Source organism: Drosophila pseudoobscura, chromosome 2 (genome assembly GCF_009870125.1).
Source record: "Drosophila pseudoobscura strain MV-25-SWS-2005 chromosome 2, UCI_Dpse_MV25, whole genome shotgun sequence".
NCBI lineage: Eukaryota > Metazoa > Arthropoda > Insecta > Diptera > Drosophilidae > Drosophila > Drosophila pseudoobscura.
In genome coordinates this window covers 26315918-26342942 of record NC_046679.1, presented here as the reverse complement: position 1 = coordinate 26342942, position 27025 = coordinate 26315918, and the positions used below count along the sequence as shown (strand labels likewise).

At 43.6% G+C, this 27025-nt stretch overlaps 2 protein-coding genes across 7 annotated transcripts in view; one reads left to right on the top strand and one right to left on the bottom strand.

The window, feature by feature from the left end:
* SNF4Agamma (SNF4/AMP-activated protein kinase gamma subunit) overlaps positions 1-27025 on the top strand; it is a 58531-nt gene that overhangs the window by 10803 nt on the left and 20703 nt on the right. For 3 of the 6 annotated variants that reach the window (XM_033376864.1, XM_033376863.1, XM_033376867.1), the window contains 5 exons: positions 8677-10327; positions 13275-13393; positions 13457-14081; positions 14154-14276; positions 19993-20029. In XM_033376864.1, the coding sequence (XP_033232755.1) occupies positions 8849-10327; positions 13275-13393; positions 13457-14081; positions 14154-14276; positions 19993-20029 (2383 nt within the window). In that variant the 5' untranslated portion in view covers positions 8677-8848. Of the gene's footprint in view, positions 1-8676; positions 10328-13274; positions 13394-13456; positions 14082-14153; positions 14277-19718; positions 19904-19992; positions 20030-23315; positions 23471-27025 lie in introns of those variants that run through there. The other 3 variants (XM_033376865.1, XM_015182614.2, XM_002137881.4) reach the window with 3 other exon arrangements.
* Positions 56-2829, bottom strand: Snmp1 (Sensory neuron membrane protein 1). Its single transcript, XM_001359617.4, has 7 exons — positions 2564-2829; positions 2351-2508; positions 2139-2286; positions 1435-1689; positions 869-1375; positions 629-807; positions 56-559 (listed from the first exon to the last, which is right to left on the bottom strand). The coding sequence occupies exons 1-7, from the start codon at positions 2672-2674 to the stop codon at positions 232-234; spliced, it is 1686 nt and encodes a 561-aa protein (XP_001359654.3). The 5' UTR covers positions 2675-2829; the 3' UTR covers positions 56-231.

Here is a 27025-nt window from a genome sequence, read left to right as displayed (position 1 = left end):
TGTTCTATTTTGAAACAGAAAGATGGACGTTCAGCGATTAAAGCTCGCTCCAATGGTCTCTAAAAACAAGTTTGCTGTCGCATTTTATTAGCATTTGAATTAAATATACTACAGGGGTGCTTCCCTACTAAGAAACTACTACAGTGGGGATCGGTACAGAGTACAGTGGATCCCAGAGATCGCAGGGATCTCTCTTTCTCTCTCTCTATCTCTCTGTCTCTATCTTAAGCTCTAATAGCGCTGTGTTTGCTCCATTTTGAGATTTAACGGCGGAGATATGCCTGGAACCGAAGCCACAGCAGGAGGTGGCTGGGCGCCATGATTGGTGGGAGGATTGGTGCCCGGAATAGTCGTCTGTGGAGTGGTGGGAGCTTTCTCAGGGAACATCTTCGAATTCATGGCCGCATCGGCCACTTTGTTGACTTCCTTGAGGATCTTCGGAGGCAGAGTGATGTCCAGGCTATCGGAATTCTGATAGAAAAGATAACCAGCCGACATGAGACCCACCAGGGAGAGAGTAATGAGAGTCCAACGCAGACCAGAGTTGAATTTTAAGCCACTGAAAGGAAGAAGGAAGAAGGGGGATCTATGAAAGCAGGAGACGAATGCAGACCTAAAGGACACCCACAGGAATAGCGTGTATTTGACCATATTCGTGTAGGTCTTGTTCAGGTGGACGCCCTCTTCGATCCAAAAGAGCGGAAGGATGAGCTTTGGGAGATTCTTGAGCGCCTCAATGCCCTCCACGGGCTCCATGTCGAGATTGAATTGGAGACGCTTGGCCGCCTGAAAGGGAGTGCCAGACATCTAAGGAACGAACATAGAGATGTTAAGGTATATCCTACAGAGATTTCCATTTCATTTTTACCAGCTCAAAGTCTATGTAAACCGCATGATCCTTCTCATTCGGATGGAGGCCATCAACGGCCGCCACGAGCTTTGGATCTCCATTGTAAAAGTGCGGCATGGAGGCCAGCAGCGGTCCCCCCACACAGGGGGCCAGATTCATGGTGCCCCTCGGGGGACACGTTTCCAGATCCTCGGGATCATCGCAGAAGCAATGCAGCTTCTCCTCCGAACGCATGTCCCCCAGGTCCAGGGTGTATCTAGTGGATGGCATGCCATGGTACGAGGATTTCCTCACATAGGTGGCCCCCAAAGAGCGGCACAGATCGGGGGTGAAGGCCCACAGTCCCTCCTCCTTTTTGAGGCCAGGCGGGAACACGGTGGAGTCGGTGCCCTCGAACTGGTTACACTCATCGCCCGGCCAGACATCCATTTCGGTCTCCTCGGCGAATCGTATGACTTTGCCCAGTTTCTTGTTATTTTTCACGCCCCGGCAGACAGTAAAGCGTCCAGCATCCGAGTGGTTGGCCTGCAAAAATAGAGGGATCTCTACAAAATCAGGGATCGATCCCCGAAGGACACACTTACCTGGCCCATGAATGAGAACAAAAAGTGCGTCTGGTTGACCTGCTTCGCTTGCTTCACTTCGCCCGTGTAGAACACCGTGCAGAGGGCCTTGGCGGCAAAGTCATCCGGGGAGCAGTCCACATCGATGCCACGGAAGAACAGATCCATAAACGGGGCGGAGAGGAAGGCCTTGGCTCCGGGAAACACCAGAGACATGGCCTTGGCTATCAGCTCCATCATGGCCGCACGTTCTCGCTGGACTGTAATGCCGCCAGGCTGGAGGAAATTGAAGGGAGAACTATGATAAATCGAATTCACCCCAGAACACATTCGCAACTCATTCGTTTTCCCATTTGAATTCATGTGGAAGACCTCTAATGCGTATCTCGCGGATAAGCATCTGAGTAATTGCATTTCAAATATGATTTTCACAATTTGATAGGTGCATTTTTTCGCTGCTGAGAATGTGATTTGCATAATTCCCACAGAGAGTGAGAGAGAGAGGGAAAGAGAGATTCAGAGAACAATGGGAGTCATTAGGGTCATGTGCACTCCGAAGAGAAGTATCTATCTATCTTTAGAGGAGTACCTTAGCCATCTTTAGAGGAGTATCTACCTTCAGAATCGATTATAAATATCCATCTGCCGTCACCTTTAGCTTTAGATGAGTGTCTTCCCATCTTTAAAGGAGTATCTTTCCGTTGCTCGAGTACGATCTCTCTTACCTGCATGATGGGGTGTGGCAGGGTAATAGTTTCCTCTCCCGTCAGGGGATACGATGCCTTCGCATTGAAGATGAAAGTATTCCTCATGGTAAAGGTGACCGAATCCTCCACAACGTCATCCACCAAATCAATCTTGTCCTTCCATTCACTGCACAAGAGGGGAAAGATATCAATTCGCAGCTCTAACCTCAAAGATCGATCGCAAAACCCACTCGAACACAAAGGGACCCACTTCCTGGAGCCGTGGCCGTCCACCCTGGGATACATCCTCCGGATTGGTGACATTGAAAACGTAGAAATAAAAGTGCAGCGGAAAGGGGGTATTCGACCAGAGTTCCCTGACATCCGTGCCGGGCTTTAGCGTTACTTGCTACGGATTAAAGATACTTTTCGTTAGGGCGAAGAGATGGAGCACTTTTGCGAACCTTGGAGATCATAAATTTAAGTATCTTTGGGAACATAACCCAGCCGAAGAGGATGGCAAAGACGAGGGTGCCCGCGGAGACGAAGAGCAGCTTCGTGCGATCGAGTTTCATTCTTCTAACGTATCTTTTCTGCTCAACACTGGCTTGAAGATACTTTTCTATCTATCTGCACTTGTATCAGATATAGAACCGATATTCGTATCTGTTTTCGGGGCTCTTCCCAGCAGAAAACGGCTTGAGACGTTCACAGTCGCGACGCAACTGAAATGCGAGTCTCTCGGGTCTTCAGAGTAGACGGACGGACGGTCGGAACTTCCTGCTCCCGCCCCCCTCCCCCCCCTCCACGCCCCCCTCCAGACAAATGCGAATACGTGCGAATATTATTCGCTTAGAGGAACACACAGACAATCTGAGAAACACGGCACTACTTATAAAATCAATAATTGCATGTATTTGTTGTATTATAAATTGTTTTCTCTCGGCTCTCCTCCACTCCACTTTAAACCACTCCACTCTACACGGAACATACTTATTTATTACGCAGATATTCATATTCCATTCGGTCTTAGTCGAACACTCGAATGCGGTTTAACGAGATCTGGGGGATGGCTTTTTCGATGGCATACGAGTATATTTGATCATGCACCGAGCGATCTTCGTTTAATGGTTCTTACGGTCCAAAAACAGAAACCAGTTGAACGATCTTAGCGGTCTTTCGGGGTCTATTCCGGCCATAAATGTAGTCTGAAAATAGCTTGAACGGATTTTATGGGTTCTCCATGGGTAGAATGATTGTCTAGTCGATTCATACGTAACACAGTAATTATACAACTCTCTCTCGATGTAAACCTGAATCTTTTCTGAGTCGTATATATTCTCTCACATGAACCTACGAGTATGGTTTCCACATCACTCTATCGCAATTCGATCTATCGCTGCCGATATGCCTATCGAAATGAAACTATATATCTCCTACCTTTGGGCCTCGTTTTGAACTTGGACTTGATTTTTCTCCTACAATTGATATGGCATTTGACCCAAACGACACCTGGCCCATATTCCATTGTTAATCGCAGTCCTCTCGCACTTCCCCTCCTCCCATGGCCCTCCTGAGAAGTGGATTGTTTATCTAATTGTGGCAATTACCAGGAGGCCATTTTCCACCGTGTGGAACCTTGGCAAGTGTTGATGGATGATTAAGGAATTCGAGGAGGGGTATCCTCTAAAGGAGGCAGAAGGTATGCCTCCAAAAGAGGCCTAAAGATAGGGGAAATATCCCAAGGAGCTCAATTATATTTTAAAGGGCAAATGGTTATACTATTCTTAGCAGTGTTGTACAATGCAATGCATTTATTTGATGAGACTTTTTGCTGATTCACATTTTAAATCTCAAGAACTGAAGAGATCTAAAAGAAAGTGCTTAAAAATTACTACTATCATGTGGTTAAAAGTGTCTCTCTCTTTAATTTCTCCCAAAAAAAGTACAGTTGCGCTTGATGTTGTTTAGCAATTGAAAAGGAACCGAAATGCTGCTAAATATTCCCCCTTTAAAACAAAAAGTACAGTTGTGCTTGGTGTTTGTACTAATTCCTTGTGTGTTTTCTGTAGTTTCTCTCTGTAAAACGATCTTCAATTGGTCATAGCAGCGTTCAATGATCTGCCACCTTGAGTTGACATAAACAGAAATCGAAACTGAAACTGAGACTGGAACTGCGACTGAAACAGAGGGCAAAACAACATAACATAATGAACAGAAAAACAAACTTAAACGAATGGCAAAAACCACAAACAAACACGTGACGCCGCCGGACGGATGGTGGAGGGGGTTGAGGGGTTTGGGTGTGGGGTCTCTCCTCAAAAGTGACACAGAAAAACGAGTCGCAAGTCAAGAGTGAAAAATGCAAATTGAAATGCGCTTGACAACAGTCCCAGACGCCAGACCCCAGCCCCCAAGCCCCCCCAGAGGCTTCGTCTCCAGTCTCCAAGTTTCTTTTTCTGCTGAACAAATGGAAATTGAAAAGCCAGCAATTTGATTATGTTCGAGGCGGAGGCAGAGGCAGAGGCATTGAGTAACCCGAAAGCGAAAGAGGAAATTATCAATTACGGATCCACATTTGTGGCTTGGAAGCTCTCAAGAGTGTACCTTACTTATGTTTTCCCGTGAATGCTTATCATATATGTATGTATTTGTTTAACAGATCAATTGGCTATCTATTTTCATATCGATGACCTTTTTCTTATCAGAAGAACCCCCCCAAAGAGGGCCTTGTGCCTCGGCAACAACGTTGCGACTGTTCATGGATACAGTATGAATCTATATGTAGATATAGATACTGCTGCTATCTTTATGGCTCATTTACACAGTAATGCAATAGATTGTATGCAGAATAATGTCAGGCAATTTCCTTGTTTTGCGTTTCCGAGTGGTAGGACAAAGGAAAGTAGAAGTCTTTGTGGTAGAAAATCATGGATAGAGATGATTTGTGGTTATATCTACGATATTTAATCATCGTTTAGACCCTAAAAGATACTAAATGTGCCTCAAAGAAAACGTTTCGATGGTAAAACCATCCACCAGATGTTAGTTTTTATCCGACATACGGCTGGGGCGGCTTCTTTGCTGCCAATTAGCAGACCATCGAGAAAATCCCACGCACCGCCACCTCCACAATGAGAGAATCTCTGTTGCTAATTTCTCGACTCATTTGCAGTGCAGATTGTGCCACTCGTGCACTCGTATCTGTATCTGTGTATCTGGCAATCCTTATCGTAGGAAAAGTCTATGAGACTTCGAAGTCTCTGAGGCTCTCTGTTGATTACAATATCAATTATGACCGGCGGGGACTGATGACAGCCGCTTAATGAATTGCTGCTCCCCGTCCAAGCGAGTGACATTTCTGCTGCTATCAGCCATCGGAGGCCTTCAGTCTTCTCTCTCTCTCTCTCTCTCTCTCTCTCTCTCTGGAGTGAATCATCATTCATTAGGGAGGAGGAGATCACGTGAGGGTGAGGGGATTGCATAAGGCACTGGGCCAAGAGAACGAAGGAAGCGCCTCCATGCCTCACGCCTCGAGGCAGCTGGCAATCCTACATCATTTAGCAGCAATTACAGCCCACACACTACACTCGTTTTCATTGTATTCATTCTATTCTGTATATTGTATACATATTTATTTGTGGGCCTCTGTTTCAATACCAAGTGCCAGAGCCAAAACCAACTGCAATTGAATTTTGCATACGAGTATTTGTGATGCCTTTCAGAGGGGTATACATGTTCTAAGCAGGCTTTGGCCTGTATACTCGTATAATAGATATTTCGGTTAAATGCAACACGCATCATGCAGTAGCACCCCTCGGTCTGGCTAACAAGCTGATAACCATATAGAAGATAGCAAAAAGTAATCGAAATTCAGAGATTTCCTTAAGAGATGCACCTAAAAATAAATAAATAATTTTTACAAGGTATCAAAGATTATTCCCATCCTCCAACAGCTTCAAAAATAAACCTAACTCATTAAAATTCAACTGGGGGGATAATTTATCACATTTAAATAAATATAATCTCTCTCGGAGACACAGAGACACAAAGATACAGACGTACAGATACAGATACGTCCCCCTGTGGGCACACCTTTTGCTCAGATTTAATTTGTATTTTATTTGATTCTCGTGTGATATTTTATATGAAAATGAAACTGCAAAATGAGGCTTGAGTGCCATTTTCTGCTTTTGTTATTAATTATTGTCATTGCTGCTGACGTCGACAGTCGACAAAGCATTTTGTTTGCGATTTTGTTGTTGTTGTTTTGTTCTCGTCTTTAATTAAACAATAATTTCGATTACGTGACTGCCATTACGCGTGAATTCGGGGCAAGAGTTCAATGTTTTTGGAATAGTTTCTGCCTCATTTGCATTGGATAAAAATAGCGAAGGAAACCCTTGGATTTTAAAGGGAAAACTATGAAAACAATGGGGAATAGAGGCACGTACTGCTTTCTGATCCCCAAAGGTGGGTTCTTTGAAGTATAATCCTCTAAAATGGGTCGATAAAAGGAGGGAAGAGCTAAATCTTAACAATTTCAATCGATCTGATATCCAGAGATGAAAGATTCGATCGATTTTATGCCATTTGGGTATCGATAAGTATCGATTGAAACCGCCTGTATCTCTTGGATAAATAACAAGTTCTCCTCCTCACTCGCAAGATACAAATGTGTCTGCAACAAGTGGTTGAAATTGTGCCTAAAAGTGTACCTTCCTTCCCCTTTCCCCTGCCTTTTCCCTCCCACCATAGACTCGGAACCGCAAAATTGTGGTGTAATCGAGCATATGGCATGCCCGATGCTCGCGTACGCATCTAATGGATGCGCCCCGCCGCAATTAATGGCAATTAGATACAAATGTATCTGGTATCCACATATGTGTCTCTCATTTCGCGGTCTTCTCTCTGACGCACGTGTGGGTGGCAAATGGAGGGCGCGAGTGGGGGGCAGCGGCGTGACTCACAAAAGATCAGCAGACCAAAAGTCAAAGGGTGCCCACTGCCCCCCCCTGTTCAGAGATACACAGATACGTTTTCCCCCTCCCCCCTCAGAGGTACAGATACTGTTTTTTCTAAGCGAGAAATTTCATTTTAATTGCCTCGACACGAACCACCAGGCCAGCCTGCTTTGTGACTCAATCGAAACTGCAGTTTGTATCTGACGGATACAACCGTGGCAGTAGCCATGCAATTACATGGCCATCTCCCTCTCCCTCTCCCTGTCCCTGCCCCTTGCCACAGCCCCTCTGCCGCATGAAATTGTATAACATTAGACGCTACCCAGAAATCAATTGCATTCGTCAGCTGATTGCTCCGCTATTTTGTATCTATTAATTATTTATTATGGCTAGCCACCGCATGGCAATGTTTTCATACACGAACATGTATCTTTGTATCTTTACGGCTCAGTTTTTGCCAGACACTCTGGCGTCTAGTCGGGGCACTTGTTGCACGACATTCGATTGAGGAATGAGGGGAAAGCGGCAGTCTAGAGGAGTTTTCCAAAAGTGGTTTTGAATAACGATTCGTTTAGGGATTGCTTCTAAAGAGTGAACCAGATATTTCTCTAGATCGTTAGCTCTATCGACTCCTCAACCAAACACCTATCAATGCTTCATTCAACCCCGATTCGATGATGTTCTAGCAATCCTCTGTCAATCGTTCAAGAGCGCTCTCTTTCTTTTGGATTTTCCTCCCTTTCTGTGGCTTGTCACTCCTCTTCTCACTTTAGATGCATCTTTCAAAGATACATCTATATATACCTCTATTTTGGGGCTGGATCTTCTGTTTTGTCTGCTGCCATATGTTGAGCATTCAGTATTTTGGAGGCACAGACAGAGCTTCTTTAATTTCGGTTTCTGGCTTCTGTTTTCTGGTTTCTGTTCTCTTTCGTTGTTTATTTATTTATTGTGGAACTTTTGTTTTTATTTCCACTAAAAACGTTGACGATGACGCAGCGTAAATAATGAAATTAGCTTTTGTTTTTGTTGTTGTTCGGATCGGATCGAATCGTTCTTTCGAAGAGGAACTGCGCGGTGAAATGACGAGAATTTGTACATTTTCTCTGCCTTTTGTTTCGCGACCTTCACCTCTATGGTGGTTTCGGGGTTTTCTGGTTTCCATTTTATGGAAATTGGTGTCTAAAATGTGAGATCGACAGAAAATCGATCGAATGTGGAATAGAAGAATGATCGGAAATGGGGTAATGAATGCTAGTTGATTGATAGGAGATCAGTAGAAGACAGCAGATTGGTTGAGGATTGATGATACATAGAAGATACATTTCCTTCCAGATTTATTGAAGATTCGATAGAAAATCGATTATAAAAAGCTGTGAAAAAGATAGAATCGCTGGTTTGATAGAAGATTGGATGGCAATCGAGAAATAATGATAGTTAAATAGAAAATTCGATTGAAAATCGATAAACGATGCAAGCCATCGTCCAAATGATCGATAGACTATCGATAACCCTCATATCAACACAAAAGGAACGTTCAAGAGGCGCCCACTTGCCCTGGCGAAACGCATATAGAACTTTCCTATAGAACGATCCTCAAAACCTTTTTACAGATCCCCAAGGATATCAGGCGGCATATCAATGTCGTGCAAAAGAAAATATTTGTGACAGCGAGTGAGAGACATCAGAGAGAGATAGAGAGAGAGAGAGAAACAGAGCAAGAGAGTGCTCGCATCCAAAGATCATCCCAAAAAAAGAAAACAAAAAAGGAAACCAATCCCACAAATGGCATCGCCACCACCTGGCGACTGCATTGAGGAGCAGGAGCATGGGAAGCAGCAGCCAGCGGCAGGACAGCCGGCAGAGGAGAAGCCCGATCCCGCCTACCTGGAGGACACCTTCGAATGCGCCTTCGAGTCGACGATGGAGGGCCTGGAGGAGCAGGACGGCTACGAGTCCGACTCCGAGCCCGATTCGGCTGCATCTTCAGGCAGCTTGCAGACGCATCTGCAGCCGCAGACAGAGCGGGAGTCGCGGGGTCTGGTGCCCCACGGACCCCATATCGATGCCCAGATGCTCAAGTGCCTGCCGCGATCCAATTCCTTCGATTTCCAGAGCAGCAGCGGCAGCAGCAGCGACGACGAGGAGGAGCAGGACGACGACGACGATGTGGATGAAGTGCATCTCAGTTTGAGCCTCAGCCTCAGCGGCAAGTTCGGCAAGGATCTGTACGCCATGAATCCGCGTCCGGGCTACCTCCTGCCGCCCTTCACCGAAAGGCGTCGGCTCTCCCAATGCAAGGAAGAGGATGATGAGGATGGAGATGGGGAGAAATCTCTTCAGACAGGTGGCACGGACGCTGCCAAAGCCGAGAGAGCCTCCAAAGCGCCGCCACGGCCGCCCACGCCCCAGGACGAGGCCTCCAAAGAGCGGTTCAAGGATCTGGAGCGGCTCAGGCAGCAGTTTATGCACAAAATCGACAGAATCAACACGCGGAACATCGAGGAGAATGCGGCGCCACCACCACCGCCTCCACCGCCACCCCCGATACCAGCGACCATTCTCCCCAAGGCCCTGAAGGAGCTGCTGCACACAGAGGAGCCGGCTGCCCCTCTGGCCCCAAAGGAAATCCCTCCGCCAGTGGACAGGGAGAAGCCACCCACCTCGCCGTTGCCTCTGCCCTCAGAGCCGCCGCTCATCATAAACGGCAAATTCAAGGTGTCTCTGGCCCAGGAGACGCCTCCGGAACTGCGCGTGGAGGCGCAGCAGTTGGCGAAACTGCGTGCCTCCTCCAATGCGCACACCATCAGCTTTCCCTCCAGCTTCGGGGGCTACTCCTCGGTCCAAGGACTGTTCTCGCAGCGCTACGGCTCGCACAAGTTTCCCACGTCAGCCACGCCACATCTCTCCAAGCAGTTCTTCGAGCCATCGCTGGTGGAGATCCGCACCAGCAATGCGGCTCTGAATACAGCCGGACTCCCAAACCAAAGCCTCCATTGTGATACCCAAAGCTTAGCCATTAAGCCTCTGCAGGCGCCTCCGCCAAGGACGCCCAGCGAGCGAGAGCTGGACGACATCTGGATACGTCGTACGACACCACCCGCTGCCCCGTACGGGGCAACACCTGTGGGGCCGAGACCTGTGTCCCTGGGAGGGGCATCCACGATGCCACGTTTGCAGAGGAGCGCGAGCAGTGCCTCCACATCGAGTCCACCGCGACCGCTGCAGGCCTCGGGATCGGTCTCGGGTTCCGTTTCGGATGAAGTAAGTCCTCTTCGAATAAAAGGAACGATGCCAGCATCGATAGATCGATAGGCAGATCGATTTTTATGGATCATATTTTTTCAGTAATGTTATTTTCATAAAGAGAAAGGAATGGGGGCACGAAGTTGGGTTTTTTCAGCTCCTCTCTCAACGAACGCACAAAATACCGATGGACGCAACCGCAAGACGCGTGACTCTTTCCAAAGGAATGCAATCTCCAATATCAGAACCCTTTTTGGGCAGACAGTTTCCGTAAACACTGCCAGACTGCCAGCCACATCTCCAGTGTAAATAAGATCTCTATCTGAGGTTGATCCCACAAATGATTCGTTGACAAAAAGCACCCCCAAAAATAGTCCCAAGCTAAATAGCAATCAAAACAATATTCAAACCGCAGAAATGTCGCCCAGCAATGCCTCCAAAAACGAGGGCGAGGGCTTTGTTTAATCTTTATATTCACTCCTCCTCGGACTGACGTCATTTCGTGTTTCTTTTGGGTTTTGTGTGCACTTTCTATTATGAAATCATTTAGCGAAAGAGAGAGAGAGAGAGAGAGTCAGGCCATAAGAAAGAGGAAAAAGACAGGGATTCCGGGAAAATGATGTCATTAGCAGGAGAGTTTTTGGGGGATATCGGAGGAAAGACTGAAGACTGCGTCAAGGGGAAAGTAGAGTAGTGCTAGTTTTCTTCTAAGGAACGTCTGAAGTTTGGGGAACCATACCGAGGTGCGCTGCTGCATAACGCGTGAGCCTTGTTCCAAGAAAGTTCTGGAAGAATTCAAGAGATTTCATCACGATTGTAGACTGTGTCTGTAGATTGTGGGACCCACGACTTTTTCCTGAAATTCGATCTCTTTCTTTATGAAGATTCCTTCTTCTTTCTGCTGATCTTTCTTCACTTCGAAAGTCCCTTTTTATATCTTTATATAAGAGAATCATACTTTCGTTTGATCAGCCTAAAAACACAGCAATTCTTTCGATCAAATCCACATAGATATTTCCATGCCCATATCTCATGAAAGCTCTTTGGGGGGGGGAGCATCATCATCTTCCACTCTCTCAAGAGCTCTGTCTGAAGCAGATTCACTTGACCTGAGCACTTGGCTCTTTCTTTTTGTTTATTCAATAGTCATAATTGTGAATGCCAGCGCGGATCTTTCGCTATGGTTAATAGTACTCGTAAAATGTTCTATTTATAGGCCCCGCCACTCTTAGCCAAGATCCAAGATTCCCATCCACAGAAAATAGTCGTAATTTTCGGCCTGGTTTTTCCTCGGGAGTTTCTGTCGACCAAAAGGTAAACACAATCTGTTTTTGGTTGTATCCACAGTTGGATATATGTATATTTTTATACACGATTATATATAGGGGGTAGGGAAGAGAGTGGCCTGTCTACCTCCTCTGTTATCGTGCCACAATCCCCATCAGCAGTTCCCTCGCAGAGGGTCGCTTCCATTTCTTATTTGCTTTGACGGAATGCGAGAACCATACATATACATACATATCTATATCATTTCCATATCGCTCGAGTATATAGGGGAGGAGTATTTACCTGTTCTCTCTTGGACAAACAATGACGTCAATGAGGGGCGGCCTCTTCCCCTCTTCTGCGGCTGTGGCACTCCCTGAAACGGCTATAAGACCCCTATCCCACCTATAATCGTAATCGCAATCGCCAGAGGAAGTCGATTTCCCCCCACACCCCCTTCTCCTGTCTCAAAATCACTTTTAGAGCTGTTTCAATATTGATTTAGACGCCAGCCGAGAACAGCTGATGCCCTGCCATGCCCTGCCCCATGCCCCACTTTTTCCTGAAGATGCCAAGCTTCGGCTTCTGGTTTTTTTTCTCGTCTTTTTTGTAACCCACTTTGAGGGGAACGCCAGACCCCAGACGTTAGCTCATCGACATTCGGTCGTCTGGCCCTCGGGGGCACGTGACTTTGCAGTTTGTTAATGAAAACCAATGAAAACAGGGCTCGGGTCGGGTCGGGCCTTATTGCGGCTCGAATTTCTTTGTAGTTTTTGCTAAAAATAAACTCAAATACAGGTGGGGAGGAGGCACTTTTCGATTTTGGAGATCTTTGAGGCTGTCTGCGGATTGGGCTTTGCTTTCGACTCTTTTGGGTCTGCAGATCTCTGATGCGGTTTTTTTTGGGCTCTAAAATCTGCTAAATGTGCGGCTATTTTTTTAAGTTTGTGAAAGTTGTTAGAGTTTAAGGCAATTAAAGCACTTTTTGCTCTACAATAAGGTTTTTTTTGCTGTGTTAAAACTAGGTCTAAATAGGCGGTCTACAGATGTGGTAGAGATCTCAGACAGAACACATGTTAAATACCAGAATATCAAAAGACCACACAGAAAAGGCCTTAAATTGAATTCCCTGTTCCATCTTCATTATGGAGTCCTCTAGAATTTCCTCTTGGATCTGATAAACGAGATTTTTCTATAGCAACAGCTTCTGTGAGCATATCGTGCACAGCCACTGTGGTCCTTTGGCCCACATTTGATTGTAATTTTGCGTAATCATAAATTAATTGATTAGATTCGATTCGATTGAAGGCGCCGCGGGAGGAGAGGTCCTTCCTTCGCTTCTTTCTTGTTGCTTCAATTAAAGGAATCGCATCGGGTGTCGTCAGATCCAATTGTTGTCCCTCCTCTCCTCTCTTCTACTCTCTCCTCTTCTTTAGGGAAAGTGGCTTTTACGTGGGGAATAAATTGTGTTTGTAGACAATTCGGCATAATTGCAGACAGCAGCTAGAAAGGAATAGTAGTCGGCGAAAGGATAATTGCTGGGGCCCTCCGTTTTCAGTTTGTCTTTGGCCGCAACGCCAGAAACATGCCAGAAACACCAGAGACTCCGCCACCAAGAGAATCTCCCACTGAAACCAAACCAAATCTCAATCTCAATCCAATTCCGACACAAACTCAAAAACGTCATGTTCGCTTTCAGGAGCAGGATGGCTCGGCCGCTGGAAGCCGTCCGCCAGGATCTCGGCCTTCAAGCGCACCCGCAGAACCCAATGCCAAGGCGGCGAAAAAGGCCTACAAAAAGATGGAAAAGGAGCAGCGGTAAGTGGAGAATACTCGCTCCAGATTAGCCCTGAAACAATCACTAATTTCACTAATTTTTAGCCGCCAAGAGAAGGAGCAATCCCGCAGGGAGAAGGAGGCCCGCAAAATGGAGCGCGAGACAGCGCGACGGATCGAGCGGGAGGCCGCCAAGTTGGAGAAATTTAATCGCCACAGCGAAAAGATCTCACGCAGCACCGAGCGCATGTCGGGAGTCGGCGGAGGCTCGCGTTCCGGTTCCCTGGAGCGGAGGCGCAGCGGCGAGGACTCGCCGGTGCTCAATCAGTCCACAGTCCATGGCATCGCGTCGCCCAATCGTAGGCCCACGATCTTCGATGTGTTCCGGCCGCGCGCCAAGTCGGATGCCAAGCGGCAGAAGGAGAAGCATCTGCTGGATCCCTCCTCGGCGGACAGCAGTGCTGGCAGCAGCACGTACTCCGTGTCCGGCGGAGGACCAACACCTGTCTCCGGCGCCGCTGCCACTGCAGCAGGGGGGGCAGGGGCGACAGCGGGAGCTGGAGCTGGGGGTGCCGGGGCAGGCCTTATGAACTCGATGAAGGTGGCAATGCAGAACTTTGGCCACCGCCAGCATCCCGCCGTGACGATAACCAATGCCGATGGCACAGTGTCTGCGAAAAGCAAGTACAAAGATGGCAGCGCCCATCCGCATCAGGGTAGCGACGCGCAGGTGAGTCTTGCGATGCACTTCGCTCTTTGAGGGATCTCCTTAACCGTATTCCAATTCCATTCCGTTCTCAAGTATTACCACACGGTGACGGCAGTGCGTCCGAATGCAACGCAACGCTCGCCTATGACCAAGGTGATGGATCTGTTCCGGCATCGCTCCAATTCGGCCGTCAGTGAAGCGGACAAACGTAAAGCGGTGAGTGGAGACCTTTTTATTTAAGAGAGAAAATATAGAAATAGTTAGGAACCCACTCCCCGTTGAATTTTACATGTTACTTACATACCCATGTAGTACTTTAGTGGCGCCCTGATAACGTTGTGGATTTTACTTGACTTACTACTCTGAAAAGTAGATGGCGCTAGTAATTTCAAGGGGGGAAACTTCATAAATTGAACAATGCAGGGTGCCAGTGTGAATCTCTTTTGTTTTGTTTTGGTTCATAGATCTATAGATCCCCATGTATTGATTGCTTTATCAGATTAAATGTTGTACACACGCCCCTCACCCTTTTTGCCCCACCAGTATGAATGCCAGCCTGTCTCTCGTAATCAAATTCCTCCTCTCGCATGTACCATTCTTATCGACGATGAATCGTCATTAATAATCGCTTATTGGCTCGCAATCTATAAATAATTTGTGAGCAAATTTCAGATTTGCCGATTTGATTGATAAGCTTCGATAAAGAACACAAAAAACCATATATTTCTTATCTGATAGAGAGACAACAACAAGCGACCGACCCGTGCGTGCCACTCTCTCCTTCTCTTGAGACGTCCGCACATCCTTGTTTCAATGCATTCAGCCTCCCTCCCTCCCTCTCTCTTTCTCTCTCTCACTCCCTGTCTGTGTCTCTCCGCCAACAGGTGATCATTGCATCAGCTGTTCTGCTTTCTCACTCTCCCTCTCTCTCTCTCTCTCTACACTCTGCTTGCTGATACCGCTCTCTCAGCTGTTTTCTGTTTTTAACACACACGGACACACATGCATTACGTATACGCCAGCGTCGCCGTTTCTGCCGCCATCGTTTTCTTCTCTTCTGTGTGTTTTACTTGATTTCCAATTGCATTTCCATTTGGACGGCTCGAGAGTTCTGTTTCCTTCTGTTTCGCTAAAGCTAACAAAAACAGAAAATAATAATTTATAATAAAAAATATATTCGTCGGATTAAATGTATAAATCGCGTTTCCAGAAGTTTCCTGTATATATGCGTTGGTTTTGTATTGTGTTTAAACGAAGAAAAGCTCGTTAACCCAGTGAAAAATGGAGTGAAAAATGCCGCTTGAAATGATCTCTAATTGAATGTTCGCTGCCTTATCAAATTGATGGCTGAAAAGTGTCCGAAAAAGTGTCTCCAAAAATACATAAAATTTCCCGCCACTCCCCCTTTGATTTATGGCCATTCTTTTTCTTTAAGTGTATTTAAAGATAATTTCATAAATTCTATTCCATTTTGTTGTTGCCATTTTAGTTCTAATGTGCCGCCACAATTAGATTTGATTGAAAAGTTCCCCGCGTGGATTTCGTCGGACTTCCTCCTTCACAAAATTCAATTTTCAAGTTCAAAGACAAAAAGAGGAAGAACAAGAGACGGGGGGGGGGGGGGGGGCAGAAGTGCCCCATATTTTGTGCATTTATTTATTATCTAGTCTAGAGAGTCTGTTACATATTTATTTAATTAAACACAATCTATAAGGCATGGAAAATGAATGCGAAATACGCCAAAAGACCCAACAAAATAAATGGCCAACATGTGATCTTTATCAGTGTATGAGTGTGTATCCGTGTGTTGTGCTTGTGTGTGTGTGTGTTTTCTGTTCTTTTTGTTGTTGTGATTATTGCTCTATTATCGTATTCGTGAAATTTGCTAAATAATTTCTGTCGCGTTTTGTTTTGTCGCTGACTTTTGCTGTGTTTTGTTTAAGGCCTTTAAACCATTTCTTTAGTCGCTAATTTGTTAAGTGTCCAACATATTGGACAGAAGGGTAGCCAGCCGAGGGGTAGAAGAGGAGAGAGGCTGAAGGGTAACACTTGTTCTTGGCCGTTATTGACTTCTTGGCTCAATGACAAGGCTCGTGCATAGATTCCAGAAATTTTCGCATTTTCGGCCTGTCTTGTGGCTAGACAAAAACGTTTCTCGTTTAAAAAGTATCTTTATATCGACTAGATCTTGGGAAGATCTCTTCTGTAAGAATCTCTTCGGATTCTCCTGGTGGACTGCTGGCTGAAGCTCCAATAAATATTGTACATCTTAGGCACGTGTCCACTCAACAGAGCTTGCTTTTATTGTGCGCATTATATAGTCTATAATTGGAATAATCGGATACAGAATATGTTTCCCGAGCAAATGTTCTTGTTGTTGAAATAAAAACTGACCTTTGTACCTGCTGTATATGTACTTTCCCCACAATTTGTGCCAAATTTCGTAGCCGAATGGACATTTTATAGTCACAGAATATTTTCTCCTCCTCAGGGATCTTCAGTGATCGATCGTTTGCCAATAGTTTTTCTAATAATTATCGTTACTGATGGAACACAAATCTTTCCATTCAATAATATTTGTTTTGTTTGATGGTGGTGACTGTTTTACGGCCTATAAACAGATGATATCACACTCATAAAACCCTTTTTCCAGGCTTACCCAACTTTTCAGGGCCTCTTGATAAGAACAATACTCGTAGTATTATTTGCAAAAAGAAAACGCAGGAAAACAAAATATTATCAACATTTAATTTAGAATTTAGAATACACAGCGGAAGACAGACAGAGAGATAAGATAAGAGCGGTGGAAAGAGAGACAGAGAGAAAGAGAGATAGAATATATACTCGTACTCTCTCCAATATCTGCCACTGATTACTGAATAGATTTCTGGCTCTAAATCAAATCAAGAAACAATAAATACAATCATATCCAACAGATCTCAGCCACCTTCCTTATTTGGCAGATACCCCCACAGATATGTTGTGCTTTCCAGATCTCAGATCTCAGATTTTCTTTCCTCTTTCCACAAGGAAATGAAATGAAAGTAAAAAAAAAGTGTCACACAAGGAATTTGTGTAATTATTTCTATTTTTGGTGGCATTTCACTCTTTGTATTCTGCTTGTTAATCAATCATCTGTCAAAAGCCAAACACTTTTGGCCCGTCCTGGGATCCACACTCTCTCTATATATCTATAGTATCTACACTTGTGTATGTATCTAGTTATTGTTGCTTATTATTTCTATTTGCTCGGAGGTCGACCACTTGACAGGCACAACTAGGCGGCAAGTGTTTTTGGCTTTTGGGAAGTATTGTTTTATGGCGACAGCGGGTCTCCCTATCCGTTGATTAAATACATATATATAAATATATTGTATTGGCAATTTTCTCTGTTGTTTAATTGGGAATTTTTGTTATGTTTGGAAGTGGTTTATGACCAAATGAGCAGTTGGGAAGAGTTTTATGGCATTTGATTGGTTTCTTTTACAACTACCAATGAGGGAATATATATTCCTTGGCACAAGAAGTATGCTGTGAATATTTTATGCAGAAAGGTGTCATGCACGATCTTCAAACCATTTCCTAATTCAGGGACCCATCTATAATCTATCCCTGCACTATTTCGTCACCATTCGAAAGGGTCTCTTGAAATTCTATGGTCAATCCCGTGCCTCGATAAAAACGTGACATCGGTGTTCGATTACAGCCCAAACCATCCAAAAAGAATCCATCAAAAGCTTATTTTGAGATCTACGTAGTCTACTGCGTGCGTTTTAATTAACATGCCTTTTGTTAGCGGCTTTTTGCTAAACGAAATCTTCTAAATCCAACAGCTCTCTTGAGCCTTAATTTTTTGGCAGTCTTCCAATCGAGAAGGCATTCTAAACGGAACCCAAAATGATTTATAACTAACATCAGCGGTCCCTCGTGCGAAACCCTTTGGCGAAACATTTTGTTTCCCTTTACTGGCGCATTGTTTTGTCTACGTTTTTAGTTGTTTTTGTTCTGGGCAGCTAATTAACGTTAATGACTGTGTGTTTATTTATTCAATTTTGCGCACATTTCTCCAACAAATATTGACTATAGAAATGCCAACAAAATGCACAATTCGTCAAGTGCTCAGAGTCCATAGAAAGGCCTAAAAATAGTTGAAATATTTATATGGAAAACGTGTCGTGACAAACAAAGTCACACACAAAAAACCATCAAACAAAATTATTGTAGAAAAAACACTGCAAAATTTCTGTTTTTTTCCCTTTACGAAATGACCTCTGCTCTTTTTCTCTGGGGAAGAGTCGTAATATTCGAGAGACGACTATGATATTTCCCAATTCTGAGGGACTTTGACGGTAGACTAGACAGGTTTCGTGATTGGAATTATTGCGTATATTCATTTGAAGGGCTTATAAATTGTCTAGAGCTTGGCAATCAGTCCTCAGTCAGTAATTCACTTTGGGCGCTGAGATAGCAGAAATGTTTCCGTTCTGTTGGGAATCCTTGAATCAGATTAACGTGTGTTCTCTGTTTGGCAATTGTAAATTGATGTATTTAACAAATTTGGTATGTAAAGAGAAAAGAGAGTCAAAACCTTTATGACAATGACATCGAGAAAATAGTTTAAACCACTAAGATCCCTCCTGCAAGCAGTTAGTCCTCTGACTGCAAGCAGTTCACTGTCTTTCTCTAAACACTGCTTGCCCTTGACCCAGCGACAGCCTAAGCAGAACGCTACCTGTTATCGTTCCGTTCCCTGTGGCTACTTCTGGGGCTTTGACTGCTCTTCAATTCAATCGAATGGGGGAATTGGATTCGATTCCGTTCCACTCGCGTGGAATCCCAGCCCAGCAGCCTCTAGTCTCGTGTCGCATTCGTGGTGTGCACCTTTCAATCAAAGTTTTTGTCAATTTCAATTACGCGACAGCACACGACAGTAGCAATCAACAGATGAGGCGTGGCCACGCCACCCACCTCCCTTCAAATGCAATGAACTTTTTTTGCTCCGCGTTCAATCAACTTTAATGCGTCATCAAATATACTTTGTTCTTATTTTCTCAATTAAAAGAGTTCGGGGTCAAGGATTAATTTGTGGGGTTGAGAAAAGAAAGCTGAAGAATACTTATATGTATATTTCTCTGGCGTACTAAGTGTGGGGAAATCTCTCTCCTCAATCATGGTCGACAATTATTTCATTTATTTTCACATTTCCGCAAGGGAAAACGAAAAAATGTCTTGAAGGGCACATAAAAAATATACATAAATTTACTCCCGGCGGGAAAAATCCAGCAAATTTAAATAATTTATGACTGAAAATATTAAAGGCAATCAAAAATGTTTTACAACTTGTGATTTTTGTGTAATAAAAGCAATAAAAGGGAAAAAGAAAAACAAATTAAATAAATGCTAACCGCAAACTGGTGCCACCTGTTGCTAAGTAGAGGAAGTACGCACATTTCAAGCAGTTCGAAGCAGTTCTAAGCAGTTCTTACCGCTCGCACCCGCTAAGCAGTGTGCTATTTGAATTCAAATTCGAATTTGAAATTATAGTTTCGCAGTGAAATAGAAAATTAAAAAAGAAGTAAAATCTAAAGAAATATGAAAACGATACAATTGAGCTGATATCTAAGATAAATTCGGATCATAGCATTACAAAAACTTAAATTAAAACCCTAACCAAAATGTCAGCGGTCAAGCGCTGGATCTACCGCCACACGCACTCAAGCAGTGCGGCCTCGTCTTCGCCAGGTCCTCCGCCCGTCTCACCCACCACTAAGACGCGGCGGGGGCGCAGTCATTCCCTGGATGTACAGTCGCTACCAGGAATCAGGGCCATGTTGTCGAACAGCGTAAGCAGAAGAGGTTACATTTGGGATTGGGAATTTCAATTATTTATTTCTATTTGTATTTATTTGATTTTCTCTCTCTTTTTTTACAGCGCGCTGCGGCGCATCAACAACAATTGGCTGTACAAAGTAAGTAAAACGCTTAAATAAACTCTAATTTATAGGCATAAAGCGATAATTAAGAACAGCAAGTACCAGATTTCGTATAAAAACTAACCCAATTTCTAGCCAAAACAACCCATTCTATCAAAAAATTTAACCTTGACTTTGAAATTTAAACAAAAAGTAAAGCAGTGTCTCACTCGCTCACTCAAACAGGCGTCACACCCTAAGTAAACAGCGAAAACTAAAACAAAACAAACAAATAAAACGCAATGAAAAAAATACAACACTAAAAAACCACAGAAGTTCGTAGCGAAAATCACATGCAAAAAACCAGAAAAGGCAGGCAGGCTTTTGAGAGTCGAAACTATTGATACTCTTTGGAGATCTTCAACGATCTGCTCCAACGAGAGGCTAAAGAAAAGGGTTACACCCAGTTAATAATACTCAATGAGAGAGAGTATTGAAAACAAAAGCAGAGCCGCTTGAATTAAGATTTGTTTAGCAGAGAGGAGAGGCAGAAAAGCAGTGAGAACCGGAAAGGCAGAGAAGAGCGCCAGAAAAGCAGTGCAAAGAGTGGCGACCAAATAGAAAAACATCAGAGGGCCGGCCGGATAGATATGTAGATAAATAGAGCGCTTTGAATAGGTAAACAATATGTTTTACATATGTAAATGCCAGGCAGAGTGCTAAGATTATTTCTATTCAACATTTTAATTCATTTGCTGTCCGAATCAATTGAAAAAGCTTGGATAACAGTAAAGAAGAAGACGAATAAGGGGAATAAAGCAATCAATTCCACTGCGTAGGTGTGGGAACAGCTGTTGTTATTGTGGAATATTTTCTTGTTTTCCTTTTACTCCATCTCATTAATAAAGGTAATTGGAGTGGAAATATACCACAAGTTTATTAATAATTCAATTAATATTCAAATTTAAGTTAATCGACTGATTGCCATGGATTATCATTAAAATAAAAAACTACTAGAAATACCAAACCTATTATATGCCATCTAGTATTCTCACAGAACTCATAGAACAGCGCTTATCTTGAAGGTAATCGATTTTGTAGTAAAATCGTAGGTGCGTAAACTTTGTTCTTCTGACGATCGATAGTTATCGATTACTGCTAAGCACTTGCCACGTTTAGCGATAGTAGTTTTCTTTCTTCCCCCTTTTAATCCTCATCAATCTCCCTTGTCATTAAACACTTGACACCCATTTCTATGGCTAATGAAAATGCAATTTTCTCTTGTTTTGAAATGTTACATGGCACGACGAATAACAACTTTATAAATAGCTTGAATAACAAGAAAAATGCAATGTCGGTGCAATTTCCACCCCAAGACAAAGCGTGTCGTCAACAAACAAATAAAAACTATTGTTCCGAAATAGCAAGAGAAAAACAACTTACCCAAAAAAAAACAAATGTTTGTTGCTCTTTTGATTTATGAACTGCATTTCAGCGATACACACGTCATCGTTCATCGATGGCTATCATCCGATACAGTTGCTTCGGTGGCGTCATTGCAATTCAGAAGATAGCGAGTGCAACAGAAAGGAAGAGTGACAGAGAGAGAGAGAGAGAGGGATAGTGCAGGACTTGAAGAGAGTCCAACTGTTGCTACTGTTGATTCTGGATTTTTACCCTCTCTCTGACCTTGACGGTCTCACCACTGGGTCTCTCATACACATGTACATACATACATATGTAGATGTATGCATGTGTGTATGCATGTACAGGGGCTGCAGTTTGTTGCTTTTATGTTGATGTTTATGTTAAGCTGCATTTTCAATGTCAGGCAAAAGCAAGAGTGAGAACAGCAACAACCACCATTGAACGTGTATCCCTCCCCTCTCTCTCTTTCATGTGTTTTCGTTTTTCCTCTTTTTTGGTGTTTATTTCGTTTTACCCCTTTTACGGGTTGCCGGCTGTCTCGTATCAAGTGTCTGACGGGCCCATGACGTAATATATTTTTGAAACACAGCGAATGCAGGAGAGAAGGAGAGCCAGAGCGAAAGGAGCGGCGGAGCGGCTGTCTGTTTGAGAGAAAGCACAACCCACAAACAAATCTCAAACATCGATCGGCATTGATTTTGAAGGCAGCCCAGACATTGACAATCAGTGTGTGTAGGTCGTTGTTTTTGTGGTCCGCTGTCGCCTGAGCTTATGCTTAGTCTGGGGCTTGCGAGAGGAGAGTCTCTCAAGCCGCCGCCCACATGCAGAAAGTGGACAAACTACAGTTCGGTGCGAAACATTTGATACCCTCTTAGATGCATATGAGCCGATCGGAGTGAGCGAACGACAATGCCCACGCTGTAAAGGGTACGACTTGATATTGACGCCGACTTCGCAGCCGACAGAGTCAGAACTAGAGCAGGCGGCTGCGCTGCGTGAGGTGACAGAGATAGGGTGATTTATGCCGTATTGGAGCGACAGAGACAGCAGACATCATGCTAAGGGCGAAATAATTCGGTGCGTTATTGTTGCTGTTGCTGCTGTGGCGGCTTCTGGTCTTTTAGGCCTACGTGCGCTTCGGCACACACAAAGAATCCATGGATAGAGCATTAGAACGAGGGCGAATGATGGGGGAGAACAACAAAATAATAAACATAACAGAAATGTAAATGTTAATGCGTTGTAAGTGGAGGAAAGCCAACGAAAGAGAGCGGACACACTGAAATTCAGAGTTGAGTAATCGACAGAGGGGTGGAGGACAGAGAGAGAGAGAGTGGGTCTGGTCAAGGTATATTATATGGAAGGTAGGGCAGTGCTTGCATCGGTGTGGCAGTTCCAGAGGCTGCAACCAATATACCTTGCACTCTATGTTGTTCCAGAAAGAGGCCTCCACTTCGATCAAGGTGTTTTAATAGAAAACAAAAAGTAAATTGAAAGATCGGGAATGCCTGCCTTACCTTATATTGAAATACACCCTGTGGCTTCGATCAGGTTTTGCGGTCAGCTGATGGTGGAGTGCCACGCCCCATAAGCGACAACAGCCCTAAGCCGTGGAGGGCCCTAATCATTCTCTCCCTCTGCTTATCGCTCTCTTCGTCTCTTGTTTCGGTTTATTTTACCTATCTTTACGTTTGCCTATCCACCGTTTGCTTTGCTCGCTTGTTTTTCTGTTGTGCTCACCTTTTTCCGTAAAGAGAGAGAGAGAGAGAGAGAGAGAGAGACCCCACTCACAACACACACTGGCAAACAGCTTGCCGGTTTTTGCACACAGACAAAAAACCTTCGTATATAAACACGAAGTATAAAAATATATAGACTGCGCCGCCCCACATGGGGTTTCGTGGAGCTCTCCGTTTAGTTCATTTCATGTTCAGCTCCCGTTAGAGACGGATGCGCCGCGCCTTACGCTTACGTCTACTTACATACGTCTTACGTGTCGTCGCCCAACTCCACGTGATTGTGGGGAAAGAGACGCAGATAACAGGGAGATATTTCTCAGATATTTCGACGGTCAGTCAGCACAGCAACAGCGCAAACATCGAATATAATTAATAACTATCCCAGTAACAATTATAATATTCGAGAAGAAAAACATAATTAGTTGCAAACAAAGAGAACTGGATTTTCGGCTCACCGCCGCAGCACCACAACAAATACATATATCCATGAATATGCATGAGGGCCGTCAATTTATGGCCGAAACGGAACAATAAAATCACAGTGAATCCTATACCGATATCGGTGTTCGGATGGTGACGGTACGGTGTCTAAAAAGTGTGTGTGTGTGAAAACAAAACAAATTCCAAGAATTCCCAAAAGTTTGTATTCAATCAACCTTTGAAGCCAACAAATAAATGAGTGAAAACCGAGAGAAAATATGAAACAATAATCCATAAACAGCTGTAAGAAATTGACACAAAACGGCAATACAGAAATAAGAAATTTCAGATACCAAAAATAAACAAGTTGATAAGCAGCCTCCCCGCTAATTAGCCAAATAACCCGAAAAATAATATAAGCACACAAAATAATTACACAAAAAACGAAAGAGTGGAAGAGTGAAATTGCGGCACAGCAAAACATTTGCATAAAGTTTAAAAATTTAACATTTTTTGTCTCCCGGCTCGATTGGGGGATCGATCGAAGTAATTGCACAAAAAAGTAACCAAAAACAAAAACCAGAAGCAGTAGCAGAAGAGAGAAAATAAGACCCCTGCCATGGGACTGAATGTTATAAATAAAATAGATCCAAAATACAGATACAGTGAGTAGGGAAAGTGTGTTTACTTAAAGGATAAATTCCCAGAGAGAGTTCCAGAGATCTCAAAGAACCCGAAAGCAACGCCGTCATAATGGTTGCGAGAATTTTTGAGAGTGAGACTGTTGGTTCAAAATTTAATGACTCATTTGTTATGACTGCTAAAATATGCACCATTTAAACTCAAATATATGCTTTAAAAGAGTACAGAAGTGGAGTGGAAAGAAATCTGGGGCCACATGTTCCTTAAACTTCTTACAAAAACAATCAAAAATATTGAGTTGTAGTTGTTTGAATGCAAAACAATGAAATCCCAATGAAAACTCCAAGAAATACTCCATGGAAGTTTCTAGAACAAATGGAAGATGCAATTGCTTTGGTTGATGCTACAAATCTAGAGATTTCCGGATTTCTAGAGAGCGAGAGTATTACCGGCAGGCACTGTAAATGTTTTTTGGTTTTTTTGTGAATCCTTGCAACGATCCTGGCAAAGGTTTCATCTGTCTTTCCTTTAACCGTAGACTTTCTTCAAGAACTGTTCCCAAATGTGTCGGTAAAAAGAATCTATATTCTGCCGGCTGCTGGTTTTTGATTCAATTTACTTTTTTGCGTTTTCTTAAAGTTTAGCATATTGGTATTTTCGCTTCGTTCCTTTCGTTTGAATTTTTATTTAAATGAGCGAAAAGTAGAGGGAATGCTGAGATTTGATTTATGACTGTGTGGCGCCAATCGGCTGCTGTTCAACTGATGATGATTTGGATGATGAGGTGCTGTGACTTAAGCAGGCAGAACCACATTCTTATCCGTATCTCTGGGGAAGATATTCGGAGAGAAACAGACATATTTAGAGATTAGAGATGATTCTGTGTGTGATGTGATTGAGGTTTGTTTTGCATAATAAACCATAATTAAAGCTTGGATAAATTCAAATGATCTGAAAACGAGCTACACAGGTGTTTCTTCGGATGATCTTTGCCCATACATTCTTCCCGTTTTTTGCTCTTCTCTTTTGCTCTTTCTTTGTATTCCGTTTGTTTTCCTTTTGACTAAAAATAAAGCTGCTTTTGGCCTGTGATTAGTGATTAGTGATCTCCGGGTACACCCGGACTTTCCATGATAATTGCTGGATTAGTTGCGCCGGGTCCCCAGGGGTGCTTGATAACCTTTCTCCCATAGAACTTTTCATAATCATAATAATAAGCAGTCTCTCAATCGCAAAACAAATTCCCACACAACAGGGCCAGCAATTGAAATTCACTTGGAATAGGTCAGTGTTTCGGTTTCAGTTTCGGTTTCGCTGGGATGGGGGGTTTCCTTTATAAAGCGTAACCAACAACAACAACAACTACATGATATTGTGTATTGTGATATTTTAGCAATAGAGTAAACAGATTAATAGAAACCACACCCACACAACCACACATAAAGTAGAAGCAATCAAAATAAATCCATAAATTCAGTGCGTACTCGTTCGTATCGTATTTATTTTCCAGCTAATCTAATTCAAATTTATGGCCCACAGCAAATGTTTTTCAATTACTCAGAGGCCCAAACCTTTTCTGTACCCAGTAATTGAGGGGTGTACAAGGCAGAATGAATGGGGAACAACTGTATCTCTGAGACTATAGAAACTAAACCGATTATTGAGATCATTTGGTTTAATCTTTTGATCCCCACTCTCTCATAGGACACATTCCACCAAGGAATGGGTATTTTTTGGTCGAAATGGTCTACTTAACGCATTCCTCCATGCTTGTTTATGCCCGAAGCCAAAATTACATAAAACTTTTGTTTTTGCCGGCACGAAAACGAAATGAAAACAAAAACAAAAAAAGAGGGAAAGGAACAACAACAGTATCATGGAGGAAGTGTTTAATTTCACTCACATGAGAGTGGGAAAGAGAGGCAGCGATGCCCAGAGAATGCCAGCAGAAAACGAAGGAAAGAAAACGCCGCCGCCGAAGAAGAAATTGCGCAGCAGAAATGTTCTTCGTTGCGCTTTTTGTTGTTGTTGTTGTTGTTGTTGGACTTTTTTGGACAACAACAACCACTTGATAGGTGTGTGAAAGAGTGAGCACACATTTCGCACTCTCCGAGAGGTGGATAGTAGAGAAGAGCGAGCGAGAGAGAGGGGGGGCGCAATCATTTGGCTTTGATTTTCGAGTACGCGACGCAAAAGCAAAAGCCTCAAGACAGAACCCAAGACTTTTTACCACGGGATGTGGATTCTGTGTGTGTGTGCGTGTGTGTTACGGTCTCCTTGAGTCGTAAGCCCGGTAGGTGTCGCCGGAGAGAGCGGCAGAGAGAGAGAGAGAAGGTGTTAAGAGCTTTGTCATTGCCATGCAGCAGCCGGCGGCACAGCGGATCGTAATTCACAGATTTACAAGCAGAGCTTATGGTCGAATGTACAGTACAGTGAATGCTGTAAACCGTTAACCAAATGGGAATAGAGAGATGCCACATTACATGCGCCTTTGGCAACGACCCCGAACAGATATTAATTTAAAATATATCCCCATAAATATACAAACTATAGTACTTGTAAAATATTTCCACATTAATTGTGTGGGGAAAATTCGTGAAAAATGCCATTACCAGAAACAAACACAAATATTATACATTTGCGGACCTGCTGCGTAGAATGCAACAATGATATAGTATAGATATTTAGATATAGAGAACAGAACCTGATGTAATAAATTAATCTGTTTACGTTCCACATTTCATTCGGTTAACAAAAGTTTTCTACATTTTATATGAATAGTTCTGATTTTCGTCTTTTTGAACAACATTTTCCCCAATTTTTC

Excerpts from the sequence above, each read along its gene's own strand:
- Snmp1 (XM_001359617.4), bottom strand. The coding sequence starts at position 2,674 with ATGAAACTCGATCGCACGAAGCTGCTCTTCGTCTCCGCGGGCACCCTC. Across the intron at positions 1,690-2,138 it reads TGCCACACCCCATCATGCAG|CCTGGCGGCATTACAGTCCA; the intron begins GTAAGAGAGATC and ends AATTTCCTCCAG. Across the intron at positions 1,376-1,434 it reads TGTTCTCATTCATGGGCCAG|GCCAACCACTCGGATGCTGG; the intron begins GTAAGTGTGTCC and ends CTATTTTTGCAG.